The 27,976-nt window shown below is 38.1% G+C and overlaps 1 protein-coding gene and 1 non-coding gene across 2 annotated transcripts; both read right to left on the minus strand.

The window, feature by feature from the left end:
- Nucleotides 1-76: 76 nt before the first annotated feature.
- Smp_143920 (hypothetical protein) lies at nt 77-27,858 on the minus strand (the record flags this gene model as incomplete). Its single annotated transcript, XM_018797766.1, has 16 exons — nt 27,424-27,858; nt 27,251-27,378; nt 27,151-27,205; nt 27,020-27,088; nt 26,825-26,964; nt 26,691-26,774; nt 22,020-22,146; nt 20,956-21,045; nt 18,141-18,252; nt 15,127-15,231; nt 14,714-14,850; nt 11,625-12,106; nt 8,993-9,269; nt 5,833-6,193; nt 1,575-1,972; nt 77-211 (listed from the first exon to the last, which is right to left on the minus strand). Exons 1-16 carry the CDS (start codon nt 27,454-27,456, stop codon nt 77-79), a joined length of 2,733 nt encoding a protein of 910 aa, XP_018652775.1. The 5' UTR covers nt 27,457-27,858.
- Nucleotides 22,361-22,433, minus strand: Smp_tRNA_00345_Pseudo_ACG.1.1. Its single transcript has one exon. It is a non-coding gene (tRNA).
- Nucleotides 27,859-27,976: the final 118 nt, after the last annotated feature.

Below are 27,976 nucleotides of genomic sequence, written 5' to 3' on the forward strand. Positions count from 1 at the left end.
ACTAACCATTCAAGTATAAGTTATCCACACATGCAAATATAAGTAATACATGGAATAATGTTATATTCATAAATAATTAAACAACTGAATTAATATCTAAATGATGTACAAACAATAATATCGTATCTCTGATTGCAGTACGTGTACTTTCATCCATACAGATAATATGACTACCATGATCATGCAAACAAATCAATGTATTTGGATTTGGCTGAAAAGTAAAAAAACAGAATTAAGCGCAAGTAAAATTTAATGAAGCACAAAACTTATGGTAAGTGAGAAATAATACCACCATTCAGTGATGTCAATATAACAAGAAGACAATCACCTACGCCTTGATTACCCATATTAGCAATTTTAAACCTTGATCGAAAAAAGTAGTTGAAACACGCTATATGCATGTCATTTTTATTCTTTGATTTGAATTCATTCTCTAGAATTTATAATTCACATGCTTAGCCTTCCACCGAACTTATTAATATTTAAAATTCTTTACTTCTCATTTAATTAATGTTTCCTCTCAGTGTCAGTATGAAGTGTCCCACCATGAACAGATATGCAGTCAGCCAAGTTGGGTTTTAGTTAACAAATGAATTAGCGGGATTGCAACTTTTAATACATACTGTTCAATGACTTTGACAGAGGTGAACGTGGCTTAACTTATTCCAGTAGTACAGTGTTTATTTATCGTGATAAGCCAGCCAAAACTTACTAACTGGTGAGCTTTCACCCAGATAACGAACTTTACAAAACGAATGTCGAGAAGTAGTGCTAACTAAATACGAAATCTTAAAAACAATATTGTGCATATAATGGATATTTTATTTATTTAAACACATAAATATTGGTACAAACATGCACCAGATACATATGTGCCGCACAAATCTCATTTGATTTGTATGAGGGCTGTGATGCTGCCCAGAACGAAGCAGGTGGTTTTCATAGGGGCCACACCCGGAGCCTCGTAAGGAGATGCCGTCCCATGGTAGCTGGGACCATCAATTGATTTATACGCCATTTGTTCCCTCAGGATACTGGAGCCCATGTGCACCAATGGTTTGGAATCAGGGTTTTCCAACTCACTTATGTGGACTTTCCGTGTCCACCAACCCGGTTAAAGCGCCGGGTATTCGCTTTTCACCCTTTCAATTTCGTAAATAACAGTAATGCCGAAAGAAGGCAGTGAGTAGGTCTTCCCTGGCGGAGGCTATACATAATGAATAACGATTATTTATATCAATGCTGCCTTTTCCTAATCGGAAGTTGAGGTTACAGAAGATCAATCTTACAAGCATATATTCCTATTGCTTCATAGAGTTACAGAACTGTGTGATTCCCTCTAATTATATTCACTCGAGGTAAACTGTTATGATTCCAGTCATTTATTTCAACGACTAACTAATAACTTTTTATTTTTTTGAATAACAGCATCTTTCCCAAGTGATTGTCTAATCATTGTGTGAACTCATATCTGTGTGAAAAGAATAAATTAAACACTGAATAATCAAAAAGACCACTATTCACCGTTTGACAACCTTTAGAGAATGCAAGTAAACAAAAATTCAAAAACTTACAAATAAAATTACATCTTCGTTTTGTATGGAACCTGATTGTTTATTGGTATTATATACAGAAAATCGCGAATATACTTGACGTGCAGTGCTTGGATCAGCAAGATAAGCACCAGTAACACCACGTTCTGTTAACTTTCGTATCAACTCATGTGGGTTTATTCTGCTTGACTCATCACAACAACTAACTAATATACGATTTTCAGAACCTAACATATTGGATTTTAATATAGACTCTTTAGATTGATCACTAGCGTTGTTTAACGAGTTTGCTGTTGTTGTGGCCGGTGTGGAAGTGTTCGTTGTAGTTGGAGGAGTCATAGGTCGCATAACGGAATCTTCAACAGGTTGAATTATATCTGGTTCTAGCTTCTCATGTTTACCAATCAACCAGTGTTTACCTGTAAAATTTATAGAACAAAAGTAGACAGTGATGACAGTGACAATTGGATAATCACTCCTCAGAGTAAATGAGCCAGACTGACAGCTACTTAACTTATTAAATGAGTGGCCGATCATCTACACGATCGAACGGTCAGACGTTATTAAAAGAAGTAGTATCCTGGGATTATGACACATTAAGTTACAAGTTTGGTATTTTAACACACTGAGCTGATTTGTTTTCAAATGACATGAAATACTTAGTTCAAACAAACTTACAACTCCATTGGTCACGGCTTCGTACTAGAACTACAGTTGTATCATGAATCCAGTCACTACTGGTCACATGATAATCATTAGTATATGGGGAGTCCCATATTATGATGAAACTGTCATTCAGTACTGCTAACTTTTCAAAGGTGGTCTAAGATTAGTTCGTGATTTAGCACAATCGAAATCCTACAATCTCCTCAAGTGCATTGATACTAACAAAAGCTATATGTTTAAATTACAAATAATGAACAAAAGGCTATATCTACAAGTTTGATTGAATGTGAAGAGTAATGTAACAACGATAATACAAACAATCAACGTGAAACGTACGCTTAGCAGCTCAAAATCGTTTGGAATCGCGCAATCGCATTCACCATATGTCTTCCTTTCGAACCAGAGTCTCCTTATGGTTTTTTAATTATTATAAGTTTAATCATTACCACTAAATCGTTACTAATACTACTTTATCTAATTTGGAATTCGTTTTGAAATAATTCTATTTCGCTGTGTTAAAATAGTCTGACAACTTAATACATATGCGCCGCACAAATCTCACTCGATTTGTGTGAGGGCCGTGATACTGCCCAGACCGAAGCAGGTGGTTTTCATAGGGGGCCAAACCCCGAGCCTTTGACCTAAAGGTCTGATCCACAAGTCAGTGGAGCATCGTGACGAGATGCAGTCCCATGATAGTCTGTGACCAACGATTGATTCATAAGCCATTTGTTCCATCAGGATCCTGAAGCCCATGTGCAACATTGGTTTGGAATCAGGGTTTTCCAACTCCCCTAGGTGGTCTCTCCGTGTCCACCAACCCGGTTAAAGCACCAGACATTTGCTTTTCGTCTTTTCAATTTCGTAAACAACACCCCGCCACGAGAAGGCAGTGAGTAGGACTTCCCTGACAGAGGCTATATATTCGCGTGGCCATGTGAGAGCAATTGGAGAGGGAGAGCGGACTCTCCCCACTCTCGGCCGTACCAGGGCATTTGGGGGCTAGACGCATATATGTCAGATTCAGGTTGAGTATGACTGACTGACGTACACTTTTAAATTACTCCCAAAATAAATTTGAGTCTTATTTATTAAGTACAAGTCTGTAGTAATCAACTTAAAGTTATACTGTTTGTATTCAAATGGCTAATGATATTACTCGTCTAACAAATCCAAGATAGTGTGGGCATACTTTGAATTCATGATCCATTGTTTGTGGAAAATAAAGCTTCCTCACTACTAAACTGTAAGTATGCTTCTTCAAAATTACAAGATAGAAAATTTGTTTATGATAAAATTCCTCGGAATAACTATTAGATATTATACTGGCTCACACTAACGGAATGATAGCGGAGGCGGTCACAGATAGAAAGCATGTGGAATCGAGAAATGAAAGAGTGAAAACGTGGTCATAGATAGCCGACTTATTCACTTGGCAAGGTCATTACCTAAACATATTTATCTGGATCACTATAGCACTATGTATCTATGCGCATGAATAATCAATATAAACTATTATTCGGTATTTGACACAAGGCTTTTTACTCAATCTTCAGCTTTCGTTTTTTCAAAGATGGTTTTGTCAGACAGGATATCATAATGCAAGAAGGTATAACACATTCGAATGCATACCACTCTAATTTGTGAAAAAGTTTAACTAAGACAGAATAACTTCGATTGATCCATGATCTTGAGTAACCATTCCTCCATTGTCTGAGGTAAATACCTGTATCTACCTGACACGGATTGAACTCCACTGGTCACGGCCTGCGTTTGACTCTCGTATGCGGGATCTTGGATGGACACTGTCGAAAAGTCCCACGCTAAGATGAAGTAGCCGTTCAATGCTTTCATAATTTTATTGGTGGTCTAGGCTAGATAAACTTATAAATTCAACTATTAAAATTGTGGTGTGGGTTACTTATATCCCAATAAATAGTATATGGTGATGATCAGGCATATAATGTATTTCAGTAGAAGATCGATAAGGAAAGAACAGAAACGAAGCGCAATTTGTATGAAAATGGTTCTCATATTCTGTAATTTTGTGCTCAAATACATTCAATTGTCCCCATTTGTGTTCTGTTCACTACGAAATTACTACAATCTCCACACATACCCCATTCGTATAATAAAACCGAAAAAAAACAAATTCATTCCATAAGAGTTTGTTCCCAAATTATTTGGATTATTGTACTCTTTTTCAAAGAACCTGTGAACGAAACAACTCTTAAGAGTATATAAGAAAGTATCAGTCATGTTAGTTGTTGAAAATCAACCAAATTTAAGACTACTACATATATTTAATATTGTTTACTGCAATTTAAAATCTCCAAAAGTTGATAAGTTTATCTAAGCTAGACCACTACTAAAGACCTGAAAGCACTGGACGGCCATTTCGTCTTAGCATGGAACTTTTTGGCAGTGCTCATCCAAGATCGCATATGTGAGATTTGAACACAAGCTGTGACCAGTGGAGTCCAATCCGTGTCGGACAAACACGAGTATCTACCTCAGACAATGGAGGAATGGTTACTCAAGATCATGGATTGATTGAAATTATTCTGTCTCAGTTAAGCTTTTTCACAAATTATAGTGATATGCATTTGAATGTGTTATATTTCCTTGATTAATCATACGCATATATACATAGTGCTATATATATGAAATGATGAATCAATTGAACCTAGAACACCATGGAAAACAGGGAAGCACTGGATTGCGGTTTCGTCCTATTGTAGGACTCCTCAAAAGATATTTCCTGGAGTTCTAGTGAGAAGTAGTGACCAGTGGAGTACAACCAGGTCTGTTGTGAGATATCAACTCACTGAAGACAAATGGTAGACAGTTGCTCAATTTCGTGGATAGGTTGAAGTTGGATATTAACACCGTTGGATGCCGGCCGGCCCAGTGGTCGGTTAAGTGCTCGCACGCGAGACTAATAAGTCTTAGTTCCGAATCTCGCGACGGGGGTGTAGGCTCAGTATATATGTTAAGCCCACATACTTTATCCTAGCCTCTGGCCAAGCTAATTCCCCTATACATTATGAGTCATATTTTGATCTTGATAATTATTCGCTTATTAACCTTGACTACCATTTTATATGAGCGTATGTGTATGTACACTTCGTATCTTATTCATCATATATCTGTCATTCATTTCTGTCTGCTATAAATACTGATTATCGCTTGCTTAAAATGAGTTGACTTCCCCGCCATCTCCAATACGCATTATCTTTCGCTTCGCTCTCGAGTTGGCTTACCAGCCATCTCCAATGCATGTCATTTACGTTTCGCTCGCTGACATTTGCTCATGTGCTTATAACCTTCTAGTCTACATCAGTTATCAATAAAAATGTAGTTGCCGCTTCCCTTTGCCTTCTGATTCTATACACCGTTAAGATTGATATAATAACGGTTATCGAAGTGAACTATTGATGAAGCACGGCACTACAGGGGGATCGTAGATGCGCACTGCCAAGGAGGAATCCCACAATAGGACGAAACAACTGTCCAGTACTTCCAGGTTTTCCATGATGATCTAGCTTCAATTGATTCATGATCTCAACCATAAAAAATCTCTACAAACCGTCTTTGTGATGTATATACTTACCATCTCTAGTAGCTAACATTCCATTGACTAATGCAATACATTTTCGTTTTTTCTCAATTACTTCATCATTATTATTTATTTGATTCATTTGTAATGATTTCAAGTCTATTTTCTTTTCATTATTCTTCTCTTTATTATCATTATTCTCTTTGTTATTTTTCTCTTTTAATGGATCATTTGGTTCTATGCCTTCATTAGATTGTTTTAATTTAATATAAATAGGTTTAATATGATGAATTAATTTTGTGGATAAATGAATTTGTTCTAAACGTGTTTCGGGTAATTGAATACATAATTGTTGATGATATGATATACCATGCAGTTTTGTTAGAAATTGTTCCGGTTTCGTAGTGATACTTGACTAAAATATATAAAAATGAAAAAGATGGAACTTTAATGATTATATTCTACAAGGAATTATTCTAGTGTCTGACGCTTTAATCAGGTTGATGGATATGGAGAATCCACCTAGAGGGTGGTCAATGTATGATATGGTGTCGTGGTATGAAAGATAGCTGCAAAGGGCTAGCTTCTGTTGGTCCTCCACGACTCCCTGGCTGGGGTCCATCCAAGAGATGGCGCAACACAATGGCTAGAGATGTTATCAGATATGTCTCAGAATAGAAGCCAGTGGCAAGCCTGCTGTAACCTTCTTTTACTTTCTTCATAAAGAGTGGTTGTAACTATCTTAACTGAAAAAGTTCTTCTAGTTGTACATTTTAGTTCCCCCCATCATTACTCTTCTCTTTTTTTCATTCTATTTGTTTTCTTTTATATATATGCATCTTACCCCTTTCTCTTCCCATTATCATTGTTTTCTGTGGTGCATACATATCTGGTGCCCCTTTGTACCAATATGTATGTGTTTAAATAAATAAATAGAGGAATTAGAAAACCCTGATTCCAAACCAATGGTGCACATGGGCTTCAGGATCCTGAGGAAACAAATGACGTATGAACCAATTATTAGTTACCGGTTATCACGGAACTAAATCTCCTAACGTACCTCCACTGCCTTATGGACTAGACTTTTAGGTCAAAGGCTCCAAGTGTGAACTCCTAAGAGAACCACCTGTTTCGGTCTGAGTACAAAATATTAAATTTGATTGAATAAATAGAAAAAAAGTATGGAACTTTGATGATTATATTCTACAATGAATTATTCTAGTGTCTGACGCTTTATTCAGGTTGGTGGACACGCGAACTCCACCTAGGGGAATTGGAAAACCCTGGTTCCAAACCAATGGTGCACATGGGCTGGCTCCAGTATCCCGAGGGAAATAGCGTATGAAACAATTATTCGTCACCGGTTATCATGTGACTGAATCTTCTGATGTTATGTTGTATCCCGTGGAGAAATATGAATGGTAACTTTTGAGAACTATTTTTGGACCAATGTGATATGTATATTTCCTATTGTATAGTTGTTAAGTAACTAAACTATTCATATTCGTGTCCCTCTTATGGTAAGCTTTATTTTGACCTATTATTACACGATTTACCATTCTTGAGTTATCCCCAGTCTATTGATTACTGTTTCCCCTATTTACAGTCACATTTGGCCGAATCTTGTACAAAAGTTATTTTCCATTTTATTGGTACGATGTAGTCAGTCTGTTTGGTATATAAACTCAGTATGTTTGAAATACAAGGATTCATACCGCTGAGGCTGTTATTGGTGTTCTGGACTCAACTGACTGGGCTAGGCAGAAAGCAGGACCGACAAGTACTCTGGACTGCCCATTCGGTTTTCGTGTATCATTGCTTTGATCGATAATTCACTCCTCTATAATTGGCGGTCTTATAACGTTCATATATCAAACAGGGCAAGCACTCAAGCACAAGTTACAACATGTTGCTTCACTGCCCTGTGGATTAGACCTTCAGTTCAAAGGCTTCGGGTATGGCTCCTTAAGAAAACCACTTGTTTTGGTCTGGGTACCCAGACAATATCACAGCCCATACACAAATAAATGATAACTGCTACTCGCCTCATTGTTATTACGTAGCGCATATGTATTTGGTGCCCCTTTGTACCAATATTTATGTGCTCAAATAAATAAATAAATAATGAACTTCCTACATACAAATCATGATCTTGTTGTGAGAAACGGAAAAGAGGCTTATGCTTAATGAGAGGTAACATATGTAAGTAGGTAATCAGGGTGCGTTGTAGCCTTGTGGTTGATGAATATTATCATATGAATTCCTCAGTCATAATAGAATATAAAACGGGTTGCTATCTTCATATTTTGACTGACCATTTAAGATAGCAGCTGCATAAACAAGTACCTGTTAGGATATGTGGTCGCTGTTGGTAATCGTCTATGTTACTGACTGAAGCAAAGGTTATTGTTATGATCAACATGAAGAGTTCTCACTAGTGAACTCTATAATCCAGTGACCCTATTTAGCGGCCAAAACAAACTGGAGTTGAAACTGTTGAATTTACTGAATGTCAATTCATTATTCGAAATACAACGTACTGCTTATTGATAAGTGTAAACTAGCACGAAGCCAAGTTCAAAAATAGTATCTTGGCAACTACATTTAACCATGGAACAGTGTAATTGACCTTCATACATAAATTGCGGCTCAAAAATAGTCATTTTCGAGGATCATAATGTTCCAAACACTCAAATGAATGAAGGTTCATAGCCTCATCAGCTGCTCCTAATAAATGAGATCAGTCCTTTCAGGATATCTAAGATCAAATACTAGCTATTAATCCATGTTTTCTATCTTCAAATATCATAATTCATAAACATCTAGTAATACGGAAAGAAATGTAGCACACTATACTCACTTTCTGTTAAGCAAAGAGCTATTTCGCCCACCCCACAGATGATATAAGTTGTCGGTAAGTCAGTTGAATCTTCTGTATCTAAATCAAGATCTTATCAACAGCCAATCTATCGAGGTTATTAATACTTTGAGGGTACAGTAAAATATTCAATATACTCAAATGTTTTACTTCTTATAGTCAGGTAAGACATTGGTGATAACCGGTTCAAATATAATAATCTATATTTTTAAGCAGACAATCGAATCCCCAAATATACTAGTATTGTTACTCACGGATTCTAAATTATATAGCTTCACCAGAGACAGACCTATGTTATCTACTTATGATATATACTGAATAAATTTTAACACTTACCCAATCGAATGGCTTATCATAAACTTCTTGTGGAAGTATTAGTGCTAGTCGTGGTTCACCACAACGTTTTATCAGTTGATCTATTTGTTGTGCGCCTATACGAGCTTCCATGGGCAACCAGTACACAGTAGCTGTATCACTAAGAGATAAGGATGGCGTGTTTGACTGAGAGAATGAAATGTGATTAGTGGGTATTTTGTCAGGTTGAAGAAATGGTGAAATTATTCGCCGAAGATGTACTTCAGGGTTACATAAACATTTTGAATTCCACTCAAATCTATTAAAAAAGACAGAAAACAAAGAAATTATTTGCAGATTAGTGAAATGTTAAGACAGATGGAATCACGAAAAAAATGATTCACAATCCAAACTACTTTTTATGAATAAAGTAGTCTAATATGCTTCACACAAAAAACCAAGACAAGGGAGAAACGAAGTTCAAACACTGAGGAAACACAGAGTTAACAAACACTGTTGTCTGAAACTCTGTGAGCTCAAATCACTCCATTATTTTCAGTGAATAGTAAGTGTTTAAAGATTGTTACAATATAGAATGAATTTGTGCTTAAGAGATACTAGAGACGATTAAACCCGATGAGTAACACAACACTGGCTGAAGTAGGAGTAGATTGAGAGAGAAAATTACTTATTCACTGTTGATCTCAATAACCATGTTCGCAGATGAAAAACACCTGGTCGAATTTAGCGTGATGTTTCTGATAATTAATTCTAGACCTGGTTCAACTTCTATCGCAGTTACCCAGGCAAGTTTATTTTTACATCGTCCTCCTAATTGTTAAGTCCGAATAATATTTCATTTTTAGTTTCTTACCATATCGCTTTAAAGTTGAACAACATTCACTCTGTTTAGTTTCACTTTATCACCATGATCGATACTAACAATATTCCGATAACTACATGGCGATATAATCCGTCACTGGGTGTAACAATGAACAATGTAGATTTCAGTTGTAACTAGAGAAGTATAAGTCGTTATCAATGAAATAAAAAGGTGTGGCGGGAACAGTTTTATGTATTGTATTAGAATCACAGTTAATTAATGAGCACTTCTTGTCTGCATTAAAATAATAACCAAACCAATACGACCAAAATTTAAACTTTTAATGAGCTAATAACCAAACTGTAAGATTGATAATAGCCATTGCTGAGAATTATTTGTATTAAAATTGTACTTAATTTATCAGTCAGGTATCATCAACTCAGGATCTATCATTTAGTCAGTTGGTCATATGCAGCGTAGAACCTGACATATATGAACATCAGTTCAAGTTACCATACCACCTCAGAATAACGAGATAAAACTATTCTAGAGAAGTAGAACTAGTAACAGTATTGGTAGTAGAAGAAAAAACAAGATTTGGAGATTCAGGATCTAAGGAAAGTCGAAGAATGAACGAATTTTCAAACTGTGTCTGATTTCGATCACTATAACCCAGTGTCTCAATAGCTGATTAAAAAATAATAGCGCATACCGCCACCATGTAGTTTACGCTTACGTACGCACGTCAAACAGTCAGTACCTTTATGAATTGATGACACGCTGCATGTTGAACGCCCTTAGCCTTCTTCCAACCCACTCTTACACCAGACAACATCGTCCGCGGAGTTACGTGGATAACGCAGCATAAATAGTAAATGTATAGACCATTTCAGTTGTTGAGGTGCATTACCTCATTAACTGGTTGACCGTCTTTATCTAAAACCCTACGCTGAACTTTAGTTTTCCTCACTCGGTGGTCCTGAAATAAACAAGAAATGCTACAAACAGACCTGTGATCGAATGCTAGAAACCTACAGATAATTCTTGATCTTAGTGGCCATGCTTCAAACCCATAAAATAAAACGGAGGGAACTGCAGTTAACTCGTCCTTTGATTGGGTGATGGACATCTTGCCTACCCAACAAGTGACACAAGTTAAATACTCCAACCGAGCTTTTAAGTCCTTGCCAAGATATCATCAGAAGAACTCCAAGACGAGGGACCTGATGCACGAATATGTGGTGGTCTGATTTGCCAAACTCAATAACAATAAAGCAGAGGAGAAAATCAACAAAATGAAGAGAGAAAAGAGTAGGGGGAGTAAAAAGATGAAAAGTTATATATAACTCAAACTACTGACTAATAAAAAAGTAGTTTAATGTTTTATACACAAAAACGCAAAGAAAGGGAGGAACGAAGTTCAGATATTGGAGAAACATAGAATTAGTAAAACACTGTCCCAGATTCTGGTAATTAATAATTTGAAGCTCAGTGGAAGAGTTAAAATGGGAGATACGGCTCAAAAGGAACAAACAAGACCAAAGGACGTAAATAGTAAGGAACGATTTCCAATCGAAAATTCAGCGAAAGATGAAAAATGGACGAAAATGAACCACATTTTAAAGCGATTTGACACCAATTCACTATTATGAGACTGTTGCACAAATCCTAGCCAAAATTGCGGGTTAGATAGCAAACTATCAGCTTGTGCAACTTATGGTACGAAAATCACAAAAAACCAATTACATAGAGCTTCATATAGTTAATGGATATATATATATATATATATATATATATATATATATATATATGCATTTGGTGGATCAAAATAGTTTCTCAAATCTTACTTACGAGGGTACATAATCACCGGATTCTATTAAAATGATTGAATTATGTGAAGGACTGCTTGTACGACCACTACTACCGCCTGAACGTAAACCGCCATAAGCTAAAACACGGGTCAGATGTACAGATGGTCCTAATCGAAGACTTGGATGACTGGCAAATATTAGACATGGTGAATTAGGCCAAATACCACCGCTGATATTGGGATTATTATTACTAGTATTTGGAGTTGAAGAACTATTTAAAACAAAAATAGCAGAATCCAAGTTGTCCGAACTAGTAGATATTGGATTAGACGCGTTTGTACCACTAGTCGCTTCAAAATACCCACCTGAAGAGGAAGTTGAATTGCCGGTACCCAACAAAAGTGGTGATGTTAAAATATGACTTGAATATCTATTGACGGTAGATGAATCCGATAACAATTTCCTGCTGGATGAACAATCGTATAAACTTTTTAAAGCGACTAATTTACCGCATTGTAGTAGCTAAACATGGAGTAAATAAACAATAATATTTTTACTAAATAAAAGTAAAATATTTCAATGATATAATGGGACAAGACGATCTGTCAATTAATAATCTTTTATTTTTTCCACCCGTCATCTTATCTCTCAATGTAGTGATAAGTCATGCACTTGAAAGTTGTAAGAGTAAGGACTTCTTATAATTCACTGAATTGTTAAGGTTGATACAATTATCATCGATCATGATCGATGGAAATAAGTGTTGTAAGGTATGCGGGTTTTTAATGAATACAAATGTGAAGTTAAAGAATCCTATCACTCACATTTCAGTCAGTCAGTCAGCTACAATGTGGGACAAGGCACATATATGCATCGGTCCAAGTTGCCATACCTCATTAGCACAACAAGATGAACACCGGATTCACATTTGGTTATTTCATGCTTATAACTTTTGTCAAAATGATGGTATACGAAGATGAGACTAGCTAACAAACAGTCTCAACTAGAAATTAAGCAAACTTATACAATAATGGAGAAGATTTGAAGCTTTTACTGTTTATGTTGTTTAGAAAAACAATCAGAATTTTAGTTACACTAACCAACTTGGAAGATGTAACTTCACCAAAAAAACTATTATTTAATTTTCCAAGTATACGTAAAACGAGCAACCTACATACCTGGACTATAAAGCTCAGCACCAACATAGATGAAACTTTATAGTAACTCAAGTAACGGTGTATATCTAGACTATTTGAAACAAGTCGGGTTGGAGAACTGTAAGATTAAAAGCGGATTAAAACGGAAACAGCAATAGCTCCAACTCACTTTCCCACTTCTCATTCTTAATGTATGTCTGAATAAGCGACTGCTTCAAATAAATTCATCCAACTAAAACTATACTTGGCTACTTATTACCGGTGTCGTACAAACGGGGTAAGCCTATGTGCAATGTACGGAGTTAAAGTAGATTTATATCCATGGCATATTCATATATTCCTTTAAATCGGATTAAAATCAACAAGCCACTAAACAAGTATCTCCAACACTGTTGTCTTCCTACAATAGAAGGAGAAGTCTAAAACATTTGGTCCTGAAAACCTCACATCCCACCTCGTCCCACAGATTTAGGATATTGGCAGTAAAATATTTATTTATCTACTTGAACACATAAATATTGGTACAAAGGGGCACTGAATACATAAGCGCCACACAAGTCACTTGATTTGTGTGTGGGTACCCAGACCGAAACAGGTGGTTTTCTTAGAGGGCCACACATGGAGCTTTCGACCTAAAGGTCTGACTCGAAAGGCAGTGGAGCAACGTTAGGAGATTCAGTTCCATGATGGCCGGTAACCAATAATTGGTTCATACGCCATTTCTTCCCTCAGGATCCTGGAGCTCATATGCATCATTGGTTTGGAATTAGGGTTTTCTAACTCCTCTAGGTGGATCCTCCATATTCACCAAACTGATTAAAGCGTCGTACAATTGCCTTTCGTCTTCTCTACTAAGTAAACAACACCCATGCCGCGAGAAGGCTGTTAGTAGGACTACCCTGACAGTGGATGTATACGCGCCGTCATGTGAAAACATTTGGAGAGGGAGGACTGACTCTCCCCAGCCTCAACCATAACAAGGCATTCGGAGGCGGCAGTAAAATATTAAATGTACGATACCATCTTACAATAAGGTAACGTATGACCAGTTTCAAATAGTTGTCCCTTAGTTACTGCGGTCACACTCTCAGGTCACTAAGACCATAGCTAGTCCAGTTTCATTTTTAGGCACCTCATGTGTAACCAGGATGTGACAACCACCCACACATTTCTAACACCACCCGGAAACACCAGATCATTATTTGTCAGTATTAGTGAATATTCTACACGGCGTTATACTTTGACATGTATAGTTGACTTTTTCTTAAACGAAATTGTAAGAGTTCACTTGTTCGATTACCCATTTAAGTTTTCATCAAATAAGGTTATTGAAGATTTAAAAAATATCTTAGTTCAACACACGTGGGATAGCATTTTGCAAAAGAATAAGATTGATATATTATAGATTTGTAAATTAACGTTTTTTTTAATCATTAACCTTATGTTAAAGATTGGTTTATTTAACCTAACCTCTCACATGACCACGCGTAAATAGCCTCTGCCATGGAAGTCCTACTCCCTGCCTTCTCGTGGAAAGGGTAATGTTTACGAAATTGAGAGGAAAGCGACGGAAAGCGAATGTCCGGCGCTCTAATCAGGTTGGTGGATATGGACGATCCGCCTAGGGGAGTTGGAAAACCCTGATTCCAAACCGATGTGTACATGGGCTGGAGTATGCTGAGAACGAACGGCGTATGAACCTATTTTTGGTCACTTGATACCATGGGACGGCATCTCCTTATGTTGCTCCACTGCCTTATGGATCAGACCTTTCATTCGAAGGCTCGGGATGTGGCCCCCTTAGAAAACCACCTGCGTCAGTTTGGGCACCTGAGCAGTATCACAGCCCTCACACAAATCAAATGAGATTTGTGTGGCGCATATATATCTTGTGCTCCTTTGTACATATCAAGTTTAAATATTTATTGAAAAAAAAGAAGAAAATTACGTACATCCTACAACTTCAACTTACAGATTGAAAAATAAATGGTGCATCAGCATTATATAGAACGGATTCTTTCACTGAATTTAACCATTCACCATAAGCATTAGAATATGCTAAACTAACATGAACTTGATTAGATATGAAAAATATTGGAGAACGTGCTACTAGACCAGATGATGATGATGAGCTGACTGTTGTCTGTGCTATTGTTGCCGTTGTTGTTGTTGTTATCGGTATTGATGAACTACGATTGCATGTTAAATCTATTTCTATCGATGTAGTTGAATCAGAAGAAATTCTTTGTAATGAATGACTATTCATAGTTCCTACAGATGTAGTGGTAGTACTGCTACTGACAGTTGTATTAGTAGTATTTTCAATATGGTCAACATTATTTCCAGATGAAGGACGATTATGCATGAATAATGGTAGAATTGTACCATTAAAATTATCTTTGGCCTGAATAGCTGTTTCAAGCAAGTCGAAGATAATACCGGATGGATTTGACGGCACTAAGACATTACCTCCATGAGCTAAAGTTTGCACTGTGTTTTACCATACATTGGGAAGGGAGAAAAAAAGGAACAAAGTGAGGAAACAAATGAGATAACATAAATGATTTTAGCAATATATTGGGGGTCAATAGGCGTGTTTCGTTCTATCTAGGAGTCGTCAGATGGTGGTACCTCCATCCAGGTGTTGATATTCACACGGAATTTAACCTGAAACTTTTTGTCTCAAACGCCCAATGCTTTATTCAGTAAGCAATTGATCTCATTCACAGCTACTGGATTTTACAACAGGTAGTCACTATTCGACTTAAGTGGAAAACAAGTAACTAAATGGTAACATCCAGGCAATCCGCTCAGGATGCACATACATCATAAAAAAAACTGATAGATTGCGGTTCTTAGTCTCAACACATGGGACAATACAAAATCTTACAAGCACGATTAGGAAACAAAAATAAAAATGAATGTAAGTTGACCGAGTGTAACAATTTGTTACAATGCATTGTTAATAATTAATCTGATTCTATCAATTACAAGCAGGATTTTAAACCCAGTAAACTGAGGTAGTTATTTTACAGAACCAATGGACCTTTTTAGATGGTTGGATGTAGTCGGCAAGAAAACCTGTTCGACCTAGATTTTGTGCAGGTTGGCATTCGAGGCTACATCCATTTAATACAACACAGCATAGTGTACGTAATATCGAGCCACTTAAACTAGTGGTCAAATTGCAATTTGATGGATAAAATTCAATCAACAATGAAATATCAATATTAGACAAAAATAACATTTTCATAGTTGAAATCATGAGTCAATTGAAGCTAGGCCACCATAGAAAACCTGGAAGCACTGGACGGCCGTTTTGTCCTATTATGGGACTCCTCAGAAGTGCGCATCCACGATCCCGCACTCGCGAGGTTTGAACCCAGGACCTACCAGTCTCGCGCCAGAGCATTTAACCGATAGACAACTGAGCCAGCCAGCATCCAACGGTGTTAATGTCTAACTTCAACGAATCCACGATGTTTGAGCAACCGTTCACCAATTGTCTTCAGTCAATTGATACCTCTACAACAGACTTGGTTGAACTCCACTAGTCACTGCTTCCCACTAGAACTCAAGGAAACATCCTTTACAGTCAGTCACTAGTGAGCATATGTTTATAGATCAGAAGGGGTTTGTGGATATTTCAGTATTTTTATAGTTGAAATCATGAGTCAATTGACGATCAATCAATTTTAGATTAAAGTTAATCGAATAGTCATTGGAAACGAAGAAACATTAAACAGTTGTTTCGTTCAAGTTAAACACTTTCAAAAAATTATGGACCCATAACTGTCACGTATCACAGCGACTACAACCAATATGAGAAATAAGACAGGAACTTACAGATGAAAATCGGATTTACATGTTAAGACATCGTCAGGATAAATAGGATAGTACAAATGGCAGGCGAGATTTTGCTATCACTAGACTCAATACTCAATTAACATGCTATACATAAAACTGGATTATGTTATGCTAGATACAAAAATCACGACTAAATATATCTAACTAGAATGTAAGCTAGATAACACTTTATTAAACACAATTACAAGCAGTTTACACTCAACGAGTCCAGAATAGAACTGAATAATGAGGAAGGAACCACAAACTAAATGGTCCGTAAGCTGAGTCTTTTAGTTCACGCTCATTGGACAATCAATAGTCACATACGACATCATAAACCGACTAATGTTGAATAAATTCAAGCTAGTAAAGCATAAGTAAGTAAGTAAGTAAGTAAGTAAAGCATTAGGCTCCTAGTGGATGGTTGACAGACGTTTGTTTATGCCATGACATGAGAAAGTCTTCAGTTCTATTTCATGTCAGCGACCATGCAATGAGTTTTCGCTAATAAGGAGTCTCAACAAGTTATTTATGTAAATGAAGATGTAAACACATAACAGTTAAACAAGTTTTAGGAAAATTATATACTATAAAGTGGTATTGTCGACTTTCAATTTTTTGATGTTCGTATTGACATTAATACTTGTTAACAGTCATAATAATGTCGTTGAGTTTACAGATAAATATATCAAAATCTAAATGAGATTCACAATAACCTTATTTGTCATGAGTAGTAGTATTTGGGATTGGGCACACTTTGAGGAAAACACCCAATTGCGTCACAAGACAAGCCCTCACATGGAATCCTGAAGGTCAAAGGAGAAGAGGAAGACCAAAGAACACATTACACCGAGAAATAGAGACAGATATGAGAAGAATGAACAAAAAATGGATATAACTAGAAAAGAAGGCCCAGGACAGAGTGGGTTGAAGAAAGCTGGTCGGCGGCCTATGCTCCATTGGGAGTAACAGGCGTAAGTAAATAAGCAACTAGTATTTGAACAATTTGGTCTTTTTTGAATTCTAGGTGATGCTATATTATTTGACAGTTTGAATGACATCCACTGTTTACTCCTATTTACAGTCAATAATCAACAAAATTATTGATTTAGAGTGACATCGAAATATTAGCTGCATAAAAATTTCCATAGTTTATATCACGAACCGTTTTGGGCTGAAACACTGTTGAAAACCTAGCAACACTGGGCGTCCATCGCGTTCTTTTGTGAGATTCTTCAGCAGTGAAAATCTACGACCCTACAGCCGTGATCTGAACCTAGGATCTTCGATCTCGAGTACGAATGCTTAGTCTCCAGACTACTGAGTCGATATTCTGAGGTGCATTTGTCCCATTTTAATCAATTCACAAAACTACAAACAGTTAAGGAGCCCCATTCTAGGATGAAACGATCATCAACTGCTTCCAGGTATCGAAAGGTGATCTGACTAAGATCCGTTCATGTTTCAAATTATGACAATCCAACAGTTTCCATAAATCCCTCTATACAAATAACCATTTATCACTATCATATTAAAATTTGTTTAAAAATTACCAACGATATGACAAAATTCTTCCACAGTCTTTTCCAATTCATCACTTGCATACATATTGACAGTGCCAATGATTAAGACATCAGTATCTTCAAATGTACTATCATCGAAAGGCTGTAAAATGCAATATTAATAATAATATTAATGAAGATCTTAAAGAATGCCATGAATTAACATTGTATAATCAATCAGTTATAGACAAATTAGAAAGTGGAATGAATTTGCAATTATTCAAGTTACGAAAACTACACAGCACAGAGAGATGAAGTTATCATGACAAATACCAGAGTAGTATGAATAGTTACAGTATCAGGGATAAAAAAGGCTAGGTATGAACGATATGATATGAGAAGTATGGATCCATGGAATAAAAATTATCAAACAATAGTTTGTTTCATATTGGTGACCAAAACAGGAGTGGGATATTTAAGATTTTTCTAATAATTGTCAAGTTCATGATCACGTGAAGATCCCGATTAGGAAATAGCGAGCACCGTAGATCAATATGAAAGCTGAGTTATCCAACAAAACATTGGGGGTAGATATAATTGGACCACTGGGGGAGAAAACAAAGGGGTAAATACATATATTGATCAAGGTAGATTATTTCACGAAATGGTGCAAAGCTGTTATCCTGGGAAGAATTGATGTTGGCATAGTAGATAAAGCATTTTTTGATAATTGTGTATATAAAGAATTCTTTAACCGAGTCTCCTTCTTATAACTTGACAAAATGTCATGAAGAAGAATTGTTTTGTATTCTTATGGCCCATTAGCCGATGGAGACAGTTACTTGACTGCTTTCATCATTTTATCTTCTTTCTCATCTAATGAGAATGAATCAACAGTGGAATTCATCAGGAAGGTCTTCATGCTGCATAGCATATAGCACTAGCAAGCTCATCATATCCGCAACGCTTTACCTTTGTGGCATAATATCAAGCGAGAAGAAAAAGACCCGTTTAAACTTATACACACAATTGTTGACGGTTTCAATCAGGTATAGAAAATATAATTAGTTCAACACCAGTTTTGTTTGTCAGCTAATGGCGACACCTCACATAGCATTAGACAACTCCCCATACAGTAGCTTTATCTATGTGCCAAAAGCTCTATTCAAAAACCGTCACATGATATCTCGTATAATATTGTGCAACTGAATGACATTACATATGAAAAAGTACCATTATTATTATCAATATTAAAAGCTTACTAGGACGTGAGAATATAACAACGATGTGTGTGAGATATAAGCCACCTATGGTAAGGAAAGAAAAAACCCAGTTAAACTTGTTAAAATGATATAAGAATCAATTGATTGCTTAGACAAAAATACAAAGCTATTAAACGGAGTTTGTAATGTCGCATTATTGATATAAAGGATTGCAAATAATCCCTGTCGAGATGGTTCAATAGGCAAAACATTAGGCATTTAAAGTGATAAATACTGGAATCAAGTGAATATATGGACATCAAACACTGGGATGCAAGTATAGTTGATGGGTCCTAAATAGGATTGAACGCAGGTCTTGCACTTCACTGGTGGTCATATATCGGAAATACGAAGTCTATCCGGATGTCAGATATATGGATTTGAATGATAAACGGTTTCCCAACAGGAAATATATACACGTATAAAATCCTACCCATGTACTTTTGTGTCAAATTTCTATCTTGATTTAAATATGATTTCTTAACGAACGGTGGGATTATTGAGCATGAATGTATCAAGTGATTAAGTTAGTCAGTCGGTCGTAAAGGGGAACCTAGTACGTAGTAAATTCGATTCAAGTTGCCACGGCCCATAAGCACAGAAATATGAAATTGTCAGGCCAAATTCCAGAATGGTAGAGGTAGTAACAGTAACAGTGCTAATGGAGAAGATTAGGTATCGAAGATACCACTCAAGAATACATAAACTAGTGAAATAAATACAAGGAAAAAATTATGAGGAATTCAGAAGACTAGAATTTGGAGAACCTACACCACTGCAAACGATTTTCAGCCATGTTATTCAAAATATCTAACCATTGGTTACGATGATCACGCGGACCCCATCTAGTTAGTCTATACCTATATTAACATGGCTAAGTTCAATTGTCAACGGCTTCATGGACTGATGTTATATTTTAGTTTGGACGCCCCTATCTTTCTTCTAGCCTACTCCTGCACCGAAAAACATCGTCCGTCGAGGTGAGCAGTGGTTGGGCATACGTAAAACATAACTAAACCACCTCAGTTAATGAAGATTTAATACCTCATCGATTGATTTCCCCACCTTACCCAGTACCCTATTCCTAAACCAGAAATTGCTTACTCCGTGGTCCCAAAATACACGAGCAGTACCTTGAAGACATTCATGAACGAATACTAGAAACTTACGAACATCCTCTATTCTTCATGGTCACTTTTCACATCATACACCAGACCATCAGGAATGATGAGACTCCCGAGGTAAGTGGAGAGGTCGATACATTAAACTACTTCATTCCCTACCATTAATTCAGTAGCGGAAGCAATATGTTGTATTTGAATGGGGAGAACCGCATCCCAAACATTCTTGTCACAACTTTGATAAGATCATGTTTTATTTCCGATGAACCATTAAACATTTGTAGGATTAAATGTTATGCAATTATAATCATCAAATAAACTAACTGAATATACGTACTTTAATGTAACGTCAAAATGCAGCGTAATAATTAAAAAAGTGAGTGTACGGTTTATAATTACCCCCTCCCGTTAAGATAAAGACTAACGATTAAAAGCTGGTCAACTCGAAATCCATAATAAAACGAATACACCAAAAAAACTCACTTTCTCCGTGCTTGATGTAATAATCCAATTACAACTGCCAATTCCATATCCAGCACTTAAGCCTTTGATGGTTAATAGACCAAACAAATCCTGAAAAAGAAGGTATTTCCCTAAACAAAAGATATTGAAATATATTCCACAAAATCATACAAGTAGTTACAATCAATGTCGGACTTGAGATAAATGTGTATTAGTCCAAACTGACATTGAACATTAGCATGACAAAACAAAATTATTGAGATTAGTAATGAAATCGAAATAGTGTAGCACAGATGATAATCAATAAAACTGAACATTGAGAATACACGTTAAAAAGGTATGAAGGAATACTGGTATTTAAAATATAAAGATAAAGAGTGAATCCAATGTGATCAGTCCTAACCCTTGTCAACCAACGTCTCCAACCACTGGTTAAGTTTTATAGCCGAAAAGTAGAACAAGACAAACTGCTATGCAGTATACTCAGTCTTGAATTATATAACTATGATTGGTCGGAAATCGTAAACTTACAGAATTCAGACACTACTGTCAGCACTTAGAAATAAGCAAATATCGGTATTGTGCTTATTTATTTGAACACATAAATATTGGTACAAAGAGGCACCAGATATATATGTGCCACACAAATTTCATTTGATTTGTGTGAGGGCTGTGATACTTTCCGGGTGCCTAAACCGAAGCAGGTGGTTTTCTTAGGGGGCCAAACCCAGAGCCATTGACCTAAAGATCTGATCCACAAGTCAGTGGAGCATCGTAAGGAGATGCCGTCCCATGGTAGCCGGTGACCAACGATTGATTCATACACCATTTGTTCCTTCAGGGTACTGGAGCCCATGTGCACCATTGGTTTGGAATCAGGGTTTTCCAACTCCCCTAGATGGACTTTCCGTGTCCACCAACCCGGTTAAGGCGTCGGACATTCGCTTTTCGTCCTCTCAATTTCGTAAATAACACCTTACTATGAAATGGACAATCAATATAAAACTAAGCTCAAAAAATCGTCTTCATCCCAGTTAAAACATTTAAAAATATACACATAAACAAGAATTGAACAGAAAAATTACCACAGGTTCATGATAAGCGACCAGATGAATATTATCCAAAGCTTTTATAACTGATTCACGAGTGTAGAATTTTGTCCAATTAAACTCATCAGAGTTAAGTAAATAGCCTATTGGATTATTTAGTTTACTAAATTAATTAAAATGTAAAGAAAATGGAAAAATAAAACAGAATAATTGAATTTCTTTAAAATATTTACCTTTAATAATATTCATACATTATAAGCTCAATTAAACATTGATTTATATGTTATTGAAATGATAATTTGTAAGGTAGACCAGAGAATGTGGGAGATGGTTATGTGATGCGGGTGTAGTTGTGACACTTGTTGAGAAGTGTAATCGAGCCTGCTAAGATTCGAACCTGAAACCTCCTGATCCGTATTCAGGCGCGTTATCCGTTACCCCCAAATGCGCTGGTGCGGCGAGAGTGAGAAGAGTCCACTCTCCCTCTCGAAATGCTCTCACATGGCAATGCGCATACAGACTCTGCCAGGGAAGTCCTACTCACTGCCTTTTCGTGGCATTACTATGGTTTACGAAATTGAAAAGACGAAAAGCGAATGCCCGGCGCTTTAACCGGGTTTTTATTTTTTATTTATTTAAACACATATATATTGGTACAAAAGGGCACCAGATACATATGCGCCACACAAAATAATGAAGGTAGGAAGAGAAAGGATGAAAAGATAAGGCAGACTAAAATGTACAACCAGAAGACTCTTTCAGTTAAGAAAGTTAGAACCACCCTTTATGTAGAAAGTAAAAGAAGGTTGGAGCAGGATCGCCACTGGCTTCTATTCTGAGCCATATCCGATAACGTCTCTAGCCACTGTGTTGCACCATCTCTCGGACCCCAGCCAGGGAGTTGTGAAAGACCAACAAAAGCTAGCCCTTTGCAGCTTTCTTTCATGCCACGACACCATGTCATACACTGACCTCCTCTCCGCTTTTTCCAAGTCTCTGGGACGACATTCGTAAAACATGTCCAAGCCACCGAAGTCGGTGTTTCAAGATGGTGACACCAATTGAATTATCGTCTCTGCGCCCGAACACACGATGCTGAACCTCTGCATTACTAACATGGTATTGCCACTGGATGTCAGCAATCTTTCGGAGACAGCGATGATCGAACACAGAGAGACGTCTAACATCCTCAACTCGGAGAGGCCAGGTTTCACAAGCATAGAGCAAAACTGCTCTCACCGACGCGTTGTAGATCCGACCTTTTACAGCCAGACTAACATCACGAAGGCGCCAAAGATGGCCCAGATTGGCATAAGCCGCTCTGGCTTTCCTTATACGTGCATCAACCTCATCACTCACGCCACCACCAGCACTTATATAGCTACCTAGATACACGAACTTCTCAACTACTTCGATCTCCTCACCATCCAGGGTGAGTACAGGATTAGAATCCTGCCAGTCTTGTAGGAGTACTTTGCACTTGGAGGGTGCAAAGCACATGCCGTACCTGCGGACACTGATTGCCAACTGATTAAGTGCGGATTGCATGCCTTGGGCATTATCGCACAGTAAGACAATATCATCCGCATACTCGAGGTCGAGAAGCCGTTCTCCAGGCAACATATCCACACCGCCAATACTTACATCCATCAGAGCTGTTTCCAGGATGTCATCGATGGCAAAGTTGAAGAGGAATGGTGAGATCGGGCAACCCTGCCTAACCCCACTGCTCAAATGAAACAAGGGAGAAAGGTGGTTGTATGCCCTCACTCTGCCTGAGGTGTTCGTATACAGGGCCTTTAAGATGTTAATGAACTTCTCAGGCACACCCTTCTTCAATAGACAATCCCAGAGAACAGTCCTGTCCAACGAATCGAAGGCAGCCCTGATATCAAGAAACACTACGATTGTTGGCCTGCGATAAGTATGACGGTGTTCTAACATTTGGCGGAGGGTGAAGATGTGATCAATGCATCCTCGACCAGAACGAAAACCAGCCTGCTCCTCGCGAGTCAATCGTTCTCGGGTTTTAAACAACCTACGAAGAATGACAGAAGCCAATAGTTTGGACGCAATCGGAAGTAGACTTATCCCACGATAGTTGTTACAGGAACAACGTGAACCCTTTTTAGAGATAGGGACGACTATCGACTCATTCCATGATGTTGGAACACTTTCTTGCTCCCAAACCTTTGCAACCAACACCGTCAGTTCCTTAGCCAGAAAGTCACCACCATCTTTAAAAAGAGCCGGAGGTAAGTCATCTGGGCCCGGTGATTTGTAGCGCTTCAAGAGTTGAAGTTCCTTGCGGACTTTCGCCTCGTTTGGTGGATCAGTCGTCACCGGCCATGGGGGGCAGGACAAACTGGCTGACGTTGCCGGAGCAGCAGGCCAGTTGAACTGCCCTTCGAAAAATTCCGCCCATCGTCCAAGACGTCGAGAGATGTTAGTGATTGGCATCCCGTCATCCTCGTAGATTGTTTCACTCACACCAGATTTCTTGCTGCCAGTGGCTCAGATGAGTTGGAAGAGCTTCCGGCAGTTACCAGATGCAGCTGCTGCTTCCATCTCATCAGCACGCTCCGACCACCAGGCTTCTCGGTCCTTACGCAAGCTTTGCCCGATTTCATTACGTAACAGCCTTCGTTTGTGGTCAAACTCACGGTCACCCGGAGTAGACCGACGGGCTTCCATCAGTTGTAAGGAGCCAGAAGAAACCCAGTGCTTATAAGCGGGACGTTTCGCGAAGCCGCAAGCGGCTTTACTCGCCATTTTCATGGCGTCGTGAAGATGCAACCAATGCTCATCTATACTTTTCGGTGGGATGGTAGCTAGCCTAGAGGCTGGCTCCGCTCGATACTTACTTGCAACAGATGTTGCAGCCAGTTTACTAACACCGATCCGTTGGTGGTGGTCAATCCTTCGGCCACTGAAAAGTAAGGTGAGATTGGCGCAGACCAGGGCATGATCAGACTCCAGATAGGTACTCCAAAAGGAGCGGTAGTATTGTACACAACCACGCCAGCGGTAGCTGATCGCGATGTGATCAATCTGAGTCCAGGCTTGGGATGCAGAGAGAGGACGCCAGGTGGCACACCGGCGATGACTGTGCCGGAAGTTAGTGCTGGCCAGAAACAGGTTGTGGTCTGTGCACAGTTGCAGCAAACGGTCCCCGTTATCTGTCCTGCGACCAAATCCCCATCGGCCACCTAAACGACTCTCTTCTGTGCCTAGACGCCCGACCTGAGCATTCAAGTCTCCGGCTAATACTACAATATCTGTCGAACGCGCTTTCTGGAGAAGAACTGTTAACTGGTGGTAAAACTCATCCTTGATTGCATCCGGGCTGCAATCTGTCGGGGCATAGGCGGAGATGACGAAAAGACACCGTTTCTCACGCCGGTTTCTTCTCACTTTGATGGAACTTTCTAATCTAACAGCACATAACCGACTGTTAATGGGGATCCAATCGATTAGTGCTGCCTCAGCCCTAGCGCTTAGTGCGAAACCAACGCCAGCAAGACCAGACGAAGATGCCACAGGGTCCCCGGATAAGCGCACGTGAAACAAGCTTTTCGAAGCGACAGATGGAGAGCGGATTTGTAGTACTTCACTAGAGTCTTGAATAAGGGTCTCGGATAGACAGCAAACATCAACATTAAGACTTTCTAAAGACATAGCCAGCCCCATCTGTTGTCCGATCTGCATTAGTGTGCGAACGTTGAAGGAAGCCAGCTTGAACGGCGTACGTGGTTTCAGAAAGACTGCTTCAGTATTCGTAATCGGTGGAAGCATTCATTTACAACCAGACAGTGACTGGAGATCGTTTAGATAGGACACAGTTTCCACCATGGGCGAGCTACTGCATAAGTTGGAAAGTAAGGATACACAATTTGGGAATAAAGGGAGTGAAAAAGCGACGTAGTAAATAATAGTAATAATAATGTCAATAATAATAATAATAATAATAGTGTAAATTGTCTTGCTTCTAGTATGAGCGAGAATAGTATCGTCAATATAATTCATCATTTCATTTATTTGTGTGTGGGCTGTGATACTGTCCGGGTGCCCAGATTGAAGCAGGTGGTTTTCTTAGGGGGCCACACCCGAGCCTTTGACCTAAAGGTCTGATCCACAAGGCAGTGGAGCATCGTGAGGAGATGCAGTCCCATGGTAGCCGTTGACCAACAGAAGGTTCATTCGCCATTCGTTCCATCAGGATACTGGAGCCCATGTGCACCATTGGTTTGGAATCAGGGTTTTCCAACTCCCCTAGGTGGACCCTCTGTGTCCACCAACCCGGTTAAAGCGCCGGACATTCGATTCTCGTCCTCTCACTTTCGTAAACAACAGTAATGCCACGAGAAGGCAGTGAGTAGGACTTCCCTGGCAGAGGCTATATATTCGCTGGCCATGTGAGAGCATTTCGAGAGGGAGAGTGGACTCTCCCCACTCTCGGCCGTACCAGGGCATTTGGGGGCCGGACGGACTATAAATCTATTGTTCTAAACACACCGAAACTTATTCCGATCTGCTTCTACTTCAATTAGTAAGTGATAAAGATGTGACGAAATAGTTTGTAGCTCACAGTTACATAACGCAAAGTCAGTAACATAAAATGAAGTTCAGACAACAAGATGGCATGAGAAACCTCTCCCATACACACCGACAGACATATACACATAAAGTACTTCAAGATAAACTTACTCCACTTTAACTTTGGAGAGGTCAGAGTTGACTTCAGATTCGAATAACTGATCAAGTTCACATAATAAATCATCTATTAATATTCTAAGTAAAATCTCAATAATCTTTTCTGAAGAAGAAATCTCAACTATTACTTTCCAAATTTTACAACTGGTTCAGTTGCAAAAACTTTCCCACGAAAATTCGTATTTTCAAATAGAAACGGTAAACCAAGGATACTTCGTGTATTCGAAACTAGAATTACGTCAATTGTTTCCCAAAATATGGAAGACATCTAGGATTATTAATAATTTTAAAATAATGTTTGAAATTTACAAATAAACTAAAACCTCTGATAACTTTAACATGCAGAATTTGAAATCCGTACTAATATAGTTCATATCGCCTATTTTGGTAAACTAAAATGTAAAAAAAAAATAATTATGGGCATGATAGAAATGTTACATAAGAAAGAACTGACCATTCCGCCATCTCCATTGCCACTCCACATATCTGGTAGGTCGGAACAACCTGGACTAAATGCATCAATACATAACAACTAGTAAATATGAAATACAGACCTCATAAGTTGATGCTTTGGCAGGAAGTATGACAAATTTGACAAATCCATACAACAATCTAGCAGCAGATTAACATCACGAATACGCAGAAGATAACAAGGGCTATGAACATCAGTATTCAAACGCCGCTAAATCGAGTTAAACATCAGAGAAGTAGATAGCAGGTCACTTACAAGCATGAGTTTATTATCATCTGTATTCGCCATAGTTTTACAGCTCCAAAGCGCTTATTTCAAAAGTATGAAGAGTTTTTGCTTTAGAGTGAAAGCACTTCTTTGGCAGTTATTCTGTTAAAAGATACAGAAGCATCCTTATATGGATGATCGTTCAGTACTCGAATAATGATGAAAATACGCAGTACTCTGAATAGTTCTCCTTTTGATGGTCGATAACTGAAAGAGAAATCTAACCCAATAAGTGGTCTTCAGGGAGGAAGTTTTACTGACTTACACTGATGATACGCTTTTCAATTCAAAAAACTAATAAGTTATTAACAACCACCAATCAACTAAGCATACGATATATCACCATATAGACACACTTTTGTTGAAATATGGTCTATTTTAAAGTGCGATGTAAATAAATTCATAATCAGATCAATGAACTGGACAGAGTCATATACTGTGTGTAGGCTGCTGTTAACATTGATAAATCCATGTCATCTAGGGAGTGGTGACTGAATCTCATAAGAAATTGAGCCATCACACTGCTGACCTACAAGTCGAT

Source organism: Schistosoma mansoni, chromosome 5, assembly GCF_000237925.1.
Source record: "Schistosoma mansoni strain Puerto Rico chromosome 5, complete genome".
NCBI classification, from domain to species: Eukaryota; Metazoa; Platyhelminthes; class Trematoda; order Strigeidida; family Schistosomatidae; genus Schistosoma; species Schistosoma mansoni.